At 40.2% G+C, this 9,943-nt stretch overlaps 1 protein-coding gene across 1 annotated transcript; it reads right to left on the minus strand.

Annotated features, from left to right (window-relative positions):
- Positions 1 to 1,520: 1,520 nt before the first annotated feature.
- SLN (sarcolipin) lies at positions 1,521 to 8,985 on the minus strand. Its single transcript, XM_060766950.2, has 2 exons — positions 8,831 to 8,985; positions 1,521 to 2,142 (listed from the first exon to the last, which is right to left on the minus strand). Exon 2 carries the CDS (start codon positions 2,058 to 2,060, stop codon positions 1,965 to 1,967), a length of 96 nt encoding a protein of 31 aa, XP_060622933.1. The 5' UTR covers positions 2,061 to 2,142; positions 8,831 to 8,985; the 3' UTR covers positions 1,521 to 1,964.
- Positions 8,986 to 9,943: the final 958 nt, after the last annotated feature.

Below are 9,943 nucleotides of genomic sequence, written 5' to 3' on the forward strand. Positions count from 1 at the left end.
CTCATTATTTCAAAGCAGGCTGATTTTATTTTATTTTATTTTATATACCACATGTAACTTTTTCTTTAGCACTAGAGTTACACAATTGCACTAAAAGAAGGGTCTGCAGTATTGCAGGAAGGCAGAGTTATGAGAGTGAGCACAAGTATGATCACAAGACCACAGACTGGCACATCACCACAAGTGTGCTCCCGAAGAGAAGAACAATATTGAAGATGCTCATTGCAGTATGACATTCACTGTCTACTTTAACGGAACTGTAGCAGAATAACAGGTTGGCATGATAAAGTCATGTTTTTGCAACAAGGTTGTGGAAGGCGGCAAGGCATTCGCTCCTGTCATGTCACATTAAAACCCAGAACAATCAATGCAGAGAACAGGGAGGAGAGACGGAAGCCAGGGCTCCCTGTCTAAGGATGGGTTTCTTTCTGTGTCCTTGTGAGGATGATCCAAAAAAATCTTATCATCACCCTCCCCAGGCTACCCTCTCAGGGACCACAGCCAACCTTTACATGCAAAAGCACATCACAACAAAAATAATAAAAAGTTGTTATTTTTAAAATCATGAAAAACTCATCATAAGAGTGCATCATCATACATTTGCATCGACTGCACATGAAAATGTAAAATGGGAATCATGAAACCTCCAAATATAGTAACGCCAGTTAAACTAAATCCATGAACTTTTATCCCTATGTTAATAACCCTGCTGTTGTTTCTAACTGACTATCTGGTGATATTTATCCCATGATTACAGTGGTCTTCTAATAAAGTTGGAAAAGCTTTGCATCCCCAGATATTTATTTATTTAGGACTACAACTCCCATAGCCCCTTACCATTGAACACAATGGGTTCTCAAACTCCAAAACTTCTAGAGGTCCAATAGGTTATTTATTTTATTTACTATATTTGTACCCCACCCTTCTCATCCCAAAATGGACTCAAGACAGCTTTACAATAGGCAACAATTCAATAAAAACAACAATTAAAATAGACATTTAAATTAAAATTTCAAATTAAAACATTTAAAACATTACATCAACTGTTAAAACCACACAATCCACAATGGTAATCCAGACCGTTCCAGCAGTCATTGCACATATTCCGTATCCATTTATTGCACTACAATTATTATCTGAAAGCTTGGTCCCAAAGCCACATTTTCACTTTCTTTCTGAAGGCCAGGAAAGGAGGGGGCTGATTTAATATCAATGGGGAGGAAGATCCACAGCTGAGGGGCCACCACTGAGAAGGCCCTCTCTCTCATCCCCACCAACCGCACTTGTGAGGGGGGTGGGACTGAGAGCAGGGCCTTCCCAGATGATCTTAACCTCTGAGATGGTTCATAGAAAGATACGTTTGGACAGGTAAACTGGGCCGGAACCATTTAGGGCTTTATAGGCTTAAGCCAACACTTTGAATTGTGTTCGGTAGCAGACTGGCAATTGTCTACCAATTTCTACAAACCTTACTTGCAATGGTAACACCAAGAAGAGAACTGAGGAGAATAAGGCACACATAGTCTTACAAAGTTCTTTATTCAAATAACCAGAGCAGATAAAAGAGGGATTTCAACATACCAGCTCAATCGATTTTGCTACACAATGTTGAACTCATGAAAGCCATACAAGAGTGGCTAAAAGACAGACAGCTGTGAACGTTGATGCTTCCAGCCACTATCATGGTTCCAATTCAGGTATGTGCACAATTACAAAGGATAAGGAGAAAGAAAGTTATGCCATGCTTTGCATATAAATTAAATAATTTACATCATTTTATAGCCATTTGAACATTTAGATGCAACATATAGACAAGGGGGGCTTTAGAGTAAAAAAAGAGAAGACATTTCCACACAAAGAGAGAGAGAGAACACAAGGAAGCAGCATTCTTGTGTAGTCAAAATGGCATCCTTCTCCAACAGCACAGCCACAGGGGACTCCGGGGATGACTCAAGATGGTCATTTCAGTCTTGGTAAGACTTCACCAGAAGCCACATGAGGAGTACTGTGATGAGTACAATCATGAAGTTGAGGAAGAGCTCTTGTGCGGATCGGTCCATGGCCAGGGACAAGGGCAGAGGGTGGGCTGCAGAGGGGGAGCTCTTATTTCAGAGATGTCCTTGCGGTCAACCTTGTCCTTTCCTAAAGAACAAGAATAAAACTAGATGTGTGAAAATGGGAGGCCTGCTCCAGCACTATTTATAGCCCTGGTATAAGTAAATGTTATTCCTACGGTCAACCTTTAGAGCAAGCAAGAGATGTTTTAAAAAGACAGAGTATCTCTAACAGCTTAACGCCTTCTTCAGTTTCAACTCCACAATGGTTCCCATTTTTTGGTGTTGCCTCCAGCCCAAATATAGTCCTGATGAAGAGGCACTATCCCAAGAATGTCATTTGGAATTGCAATTGTTTTGATACCCAGAGGGACACATGGACTTGATTTATGATTTTGAAAAAGGGTAGGACATTTGAAACTGCATTTGGGAAATTGTTTCTAATGTTGAGACATTACCATGGAAGTGCTGAAGCTGAAAATTTGGGGGTATGAGCAATACAATGCATAAGTACATTTGGAATACAACTTCCAGACAGTGGTCATGACAAGCAAGGAGTTCTAGGAGGAGGAGTACAAAAAAGGAACTTTTTATTTTAGCTTAAATATATTTTTGACTCACTTATAACTTGTAACTCTAGTCCATGAATGGGCAAACTTCAGACCTCCAGGTGTTTTGGACTTCAGCTCGCACAATTCCTAGCCTAAGGCCTCTTCCTTTTCTCTCTCCTATTCAAATGTTGCCAAAAGAAAATAGGATCCAGCCACCAAGAAATGTCAATTTGTTTACAAGATGAGTAGGTCCACGACGGCCAAGTGTATGGGATAAAAAATGGTGGCCTTCTAAATCAGGGAATGACCATCTGATTAATTTAGTCCAGAGAGAACCACCAGGATTACTTTGGTCCATGGAGATTCCCTCTCTGGTCCCTCCCATCTTCAGGACCTTCTTCCAAGCCACACCTTTGGCCACAAAAGCCACAATTGTTGTGATGGAGGAGATCATTGCCTCCAGGGCTGTAGCCAGAGGGGAGTTAGAGGTTCAACCAGTTAACCAGTGAATTCAAACTGGTTAACCAAATCTCCATGCTAAGTCTATGAGAAGTAAAAAATTAACGAGTCCCCCTAAAACTGAAAGCACTATCACTAGCAAATTTTGACAATTTAGTCACAGTCATTACTTGCAGCCATAGGTGATATAGTGAAAGCAACCAAGTTGGCCCACCCATAACTAGCAGGCAAAGTTTAAGAAATTGGATTTGAAGCCCCCCATGAAGGAGGACAGAAAATTGATTTAATTAAGTCTATATAAAATATGGAATGAACCATTCTATTTAAATCATTTTGTGTTGTGGATCTACTCTTCATAATTTGCTAAAAAAAAAAGTCACCCCCCCCCCCCAATTCTGGCTATGGCCCTGGTAGCCTCTGGTCATGTAGCCATGGAATAATTGTGATATTTTTGTGGTAGTTTAGTCCTCTGGACAAATAATGGGTATGATACAGTCATTGCAGCAGAAAGCAAAGAGAAACAGATGAGCAACTCATTATATGGCCACAGCTATCACAAACACCCCCATATTGAAAATTGTTATTTGAAACAGGTCATTCTTGAGTCATTTGTGACAGTAGGGGTAGTGGCTGGTGGCTTCCATGGCAGTGGGACAATGCATATCCTATGGGTTTTATCCAAACTTTAGAGAAGACACCTAAGTTGCTGAACCCTATCCTAAACTAGACTCAGCAGTCAGCACCACGGATAGCTGTTTTTATTGTTTATTTGTTTGTTTACTTTATTTATACCCCACCATTCTCTCCCAGGGGACTCAAAACTGCCAACAACATTTATATTGTGTAAATGCTATTTTAGATTGTAAGTCGCTCGGAGCATCTTGGTGGAGAGCGACTAATTAAGAAATAAAGTGAAGTGAAGTGAACAACCACCTTTGTAACTGCATGGTAGCTGCTTGCCACCATGGATCAGTGGATCTGGTAATCCTCAAATGGTTCTTATGGAGATTTAGTTTACTAGACTGAAAATCCAATATTTTATGCCTGTAATTGATTTACATTGAGCCATCTGATTCATTTAAAACATTTTTAACCATCCAGAAAGTTCCAAGGGGGTGTACAATGGTGCACACAAAGCTACTCACACCAACATTAGCTATTATATCTCAAGTTATTTCTGTCACAAATCATGAAGATCTGATATGCAAAAGGGTGTCTTGCAAACATTTTTAAAATCAAAGCACATTGGACTGTATTACATTTCATGCCTTGACATGCACATGTTACAAAATCTGATGGCAGTTATTAGAGTGATCAAATCTCTCTCCTGCTTCATAAAAAGAATATCATGGAAAGTTTAATAGAAGGGCATCATTTAGGGAAAGCGACAGTTTCTGTGAAAGTAAATAAATAACTTATAATAATCTATTAATCAATCAATAAATCTATCTGTTGTTGGAGGCTTTCATGGCCGAAATCACTGGGTTGCTTTGAGTTTTCCAGGTTGTATGGCTATCTTCCAGAAGCATTCTCTCCTGATGTTTCACCCACATCTATGGCAGGCATCCTCAGAGGTTGTTAGGTCTGTTGAAAACTAGACTTCTTTCTCCCATGCTGAATATTCCACAAATATATAAACCTCACTTGCCTAGTTTCCAACAGACCCCTCAGCCTCTGAGGATGCCTGCCATAGATGTGGGTGAAACGTCAGGAGAGAATACTTCTGGAACATGGCCCTACCCAAATCTCCATCTCTCTGTCTCAACATGCATGCACCACATTTGACTATTCCATCTCGAGAGATCATGAGAATAGAATTAATAGGATAAATGTTCAGGACAAATTCTGAAAATGAGCTAGTTTGTCCATTAGTCAGGTCACTAAGAACAAAATCAAAATAAAATAAATTATCAGACAATGCACTGATTTGTAGTAAAGCTATGGAAAAGTTTTAGATTGAAACTATTCTTGCTGTTTAGTGGGTTAATGAAAGTTGTACTCCAAAAAAGCCAATTTTCCAAGCTCTGTTTTTTGCCAATATAAACTTAATCGTGTCTCTTTAGATCTTACTATAATTTTTCTCCTCTATCTATGTCCACTCAGGTCATAGATCTTAGAGATATATTTACAAAAGCTGCATAGGAGACTCTTTTCTGGTTTTATTAAAATGGTCATTTAATATTTCCCTTTTGGTAGGTTTTATCTTCACCTTTTGCTGAACTTTTAAAATGTTGAAAGATTGCATAACAGGGTTGTTGTGAGTTTTCCGGACTGTCTGGCCATGTTCCAGAAGCATTCTGGAGGTCACAACCTCTGAGGATGCCTGCCATAGATGCAGGCAAAAGTCAGGAGAAAATGCTTCTGGAACATGGCCTTACAGCTCAGAAAACTCACAACAACCTAGTGCAGTGTTTCTCAACCTGGGGGTCTGGACCCCTGAGGGGGTCATGAGGGGGTGTCAAAGGGGTCGCCAAGGATCATCAGAAAAGATAGTATTTTCTGGTGGTCATTGGGATTCTGTGTGGGAAGTTTGGCCCAATTCCATCACTGGTGAAGTTCAGAATGCCCTTTGATTGTAGGTGAACTATAAATCCCAACAACTACAAATCCCAAATGTCAAGGTCTATTTTCCCTAGACTCCACCAGTGTTCACATTTGGGCATACCAAGTATTCGTGCCAAGTTTGGTCCAGATTTATCATTGTTTGAGTCCACAGTGCTCTCTGGATGTAGGTGAACTACAACTCCAAAACCAAAGGACACTGCCCGCCAAACCCTTCCAGTATTTTCTGTTGGTTATGGGAGAACTGTGTGCCAAGTTTGTTTCAATCCCATTGTTGGTAGGGTTCAGAATGCTCTTTGATTGTAGGTGAACTATAAATCCCAACAACTACAACTCCCAAATGTCAAGGTCTATTTTCTCCAGACTCTACCAGTGTTCACAATGGTTGCTGATGACACAATAAATAAATAAATAAATACCAGTGTTCACATTTGAGCATACTCAGTATTCGTGCCAAGTTTGGTCCAGATCCATAATTGCATGAATCCACAGTGCTCCTCTGGATATAGGTGAACTACAACTCCCAAACTCAAGGTCAGTGCCCACAAAACCCTTCCAGTGTTTTCTAATCGTCATGGGAGTTCTGTGTGCCAAGTTCGGTTTAAATCCATCGCTGGAGGAGTTCAGAATGCTCTTTGATTATAGGTGAACTATAAATCCCAGCAACTACAACTCCCAAATTACAAAATCAATCCTAACCCCACTAGCATTCACATTTGGGCATATTGTGTATTTGTGCTCAATTTAGTCCAGTGACTGAAAATACATCCTGCATATCGGATATTTACATTATGAATTATAACAAGTATCAAGTAGCAACGAAAACAATATTATGTTTGGGGGTCACCACAACATATGGAATGGCATTAAGGGGTCATGGCATTAGCAAGGTTGAGAACCACTGACCTAGTGATTCCTGCCATGAAAGCCTTCAACAATAGATTGCGTAAAACTTTCCTCTTCCAAAATGTTCTGACCATTACATATTTCTGTTTAGTTTGGCCAGAGGCAATCTGATACTTTGATATCACTGTTTAATTTTTCAAGTTCTCCAGTGGTGACCTTGTAATATTTTTAGTGCATATTTGCTTGGAAGAAAACCCTGCCCACTTGCAGACAAATAAGCAAAAGTTTGTCTCTTAAGTTCAACCGAGCTGAATGGGACAAACTCCAGACTTCATACAAGCTACTGCTTGAGATTGGTAACCTTATTATAATATTATTAAGGAAGATATTAGATACCTATATGAGTTAACATTACTACAAAAAATATTTTAGCAATGGCAAATATCACTTTTTCTTTTTCTTTTTTTTTTTATTACCAGTTGTAGTGATTTATTTTCTTTTATCTTTCTCTTCAGCATAGATAGGTCCACAAATACCATGCCAAATTACATTCCAGAATAGGATCTTATTAAATCTATTTGTTATTGCTAAGTTTTGAATACAAAGTTTTATGCAAATATCACTTTTTCAAAGTGCTGAAAACACTTTTTTCAAGAAAAAGTACACTATTATATTATTTTCTTTGACTGACAGTTGGCTTGTGCTAAAATACTGTGGTTTATCAAAGCTACAGGTGGATACATCTTATGTGATATTTGCTTCTGGTTACTCAAAAGTTAGGCCAGTGCTTTACGCATGATGGTCGCTTCTGGTATGAGAGAATTGGTCAGATGCAAGGACATTGCCCAGGGGATGCTCAGATGTTTTACCATCCTGTGGGAGGCTTCTCTCATGTCCCTGCATGAGAAGCTGGAGCTGAAAGACGGAAGTTCACCCTGCTCCCTGGATTCGAACTGCCAAACTTTCGGTCAGCAGTCCTGCCGGCACAAGAGTTCAACTCATTGTGCATGGTGGTAAATGAGCTGTATGAAACAAAGAATCGGGGTGGCCCTGAAATCATTACATTGCCTTCAGCAGTAAAAGTTCTGAATCCAAGTCTCCCAGAAGTCTGAGATTCAACAAGTTGCCCTCATCAATTAACTTTCATTCAGCCTCAGTTCCTGACTTGCAAAGTGGAGATAATGGAAATTTTCGTGGGTGAGATTCCAGAGCAAAGAAATAATGGATGTGATATACAATATCCTCCCCTAGTTTAAATGAAAAGTTGGTGTATGTGTAAGAGAGAAAGAGATAGACTGTGTGTGCAAAATTTTTCTTATGTTTCAAACTTTCAAGTACTACATCAATAGCACTATGTATAGAAGCCCCCGGTGATGCAATGGGTTAAACCATTGTGCCAACAGGACTGCTGACCGACAGGCTGGCAGTTCGAATCTGGAGAGCAGGGTGAGCTTCCATCTTAGCTCTAGCTCCCCATGCAGGGACATGAGAGAAGCCTCCCATGGGATGGTAAAAACATCAAACATCTGGGCAACATCCTTTCATATTGCCAATTCTCTCACACCAGAAGTGACTTGCAGTTTCTCAAGTTGGTCCTGACACAAAATTTGGAGAAAAAAACCTATTTCTGGTTTGAAATTGTTATTCTTGTTTAATTGTGTAGTACGAACATTTTAAATAGTTGTCATACTCCAGAAACTTCATTTTTGTGGCTGACACAAACTATGTTGAATTGGTTGAGACTCGATGAGCTATTCTTTGCAAAAACAAAGCTGTTGCAGTTCAATGAACTTTTTCCATGTTTTTATATTAGAACCAATTAGGAAATGATGTTTTTAACTCAGAAACAAAAAATGTGTTACATAGTGCTGTTAGTTGTAATATCCTATCCAGAATGAAAAGAGAAATTGGCCATTAGATGGCCATTAGATGTAGCTAGAACCAGACTGGTTTAAATAGAGTTGGATTGCTGTGAGTTTTTCAGACTGCATGGCCATGTTCCAGTAGCATTCTCCCCTGAACTTTCGCCTGCATCTATGGCAAGCATCCTCAGAGGTTTGTTCAGACCTTGGAGGATGCTTGTCACAGATGCAAGTGAAATGTCAGGAGGGAATGCTACTGTAACATGGCCATACAGCACAAAAAAAAAAACACAACACTGATTCCAGCCATGTAAGCCTTCAACAACACATTAAGTAGAGTTGTTCTGCCTAAAGTACAAAAATTAGAAAGTCAGCACTTGGTTTACTTTTAAATGTTAGTGCTTCCCCTCTTCCCCATCTTTAGAGTGTTTTAAGTTTTCTATTATCTTTTGAAGATGGAAGATCCCAATCACAGCAAATGCATCTCTTGGTCTACCTGAAGAAGACAGGTGGGTGGATGGGTAGATGGATGGATGATTAGAATACAGCTCTTCAGCCTGTGGTACCCAGAGCTTCTCTCAGCTTCTCCTCATCTCCCAGGGCAGTCTGGATTCCCTGGCCCTTTGGTGGGACTAAAGTAGTACAAGGGAGGAGGAAAGGAATGAGGGTATTGGCAACAAAAGCCTTGACGTCACCAGCTGCATACTTAAGAGGGGGGCAGGCTGAAGACCAGCATTCAGTTAAGGCTATTTATGCCTGGGGAGAGGGGGTGGGTCAGTATTGCTTTACATGTTACCTTTAGATTCTTTTCTTCATAGAGTTGCTTGCACACCCAGGACTTCTTAACAGGGCAGGAAACTTACAGATGCTGTTTTCTTTAAAACCAGGTTTGCTTTGCTTCAAGGTTTCCTCTAGACTATAAGGAAAACCACAGAAATCTGCACTTGCAAGAAAAGTTCAAGTTCTTCAGGATTACGGCAAGGCTTCATCCCGCCTTTTGACAACTGGGTGGGTTCCAAATTCTAGGCAGTTTGCTTGGCAAGAGTGGCCACCTGTTGCTGTCTTCCATCCTTATTATAGTAGCCAGTTTGGCTTCTCGTGTTCCTATAGGCTTGATCCAAGGCAGAAGTGCAGGAGAAAAAAATTATTTGTGCTCAGATGTGGGATAACCAAGTACCGCTTTGGTAACTTCCATTAGATCTTGAGTTGCTTACTTACTTACTTAGGCAATTCCTCGAAGCTCGAGGATGATGGTTCTCCAAGTCTGGGGTCTTGGCAGTGGGTTTGTAGGTGGCTGTGGAGCCCTATTCTTGATCTGCATGTTCTCCCGGAATGAGGACATCATTTTCCAGATGGAAGGTGGTCCCGGTCAGGGTTGGCTTGACGCTCCTTCCTCTTGGCACATTACTCCCTTTTGCCCTCCATTCATGCCTCTTTGAATTCTGCAGCACTGCTGGTCACAGCTGACCTCCAGCTAGAGCATTCAAGGGCCAGGACTTCCAAGTTCTTGAGTTGCATTTATTTGAAATACAAATGCAACTCGACAGCAGTACGTGTGTACTGTTAAATTTCAAAATAAAAATAGATAGCAATAAATTACATTAATTGA

This window comes from Anolis sagrei, chromosome 3, assembly GCF_037176765.1.
Source record: "Anolis sagrei isolate rAnoSag1 chromosome 3, rAnoSag1.mat, whole genome shotgun sequence".
Taxonomy (NCBI): domain Eukaryota; kingdom Metazoa; phylum Chordata; class Lepidosauria; order Squamata; family Dactyloidae; genus Anolis; species Anolis sagrei.

Coding starts and splice junctions, on each gene's coding strand:
- SLN (XM_060766950.2), bottom strand. CDS start 2,060: ATGGACCGATCCGCACAAGAGCTCTTCCTCAACTTCATGATTGTACTC.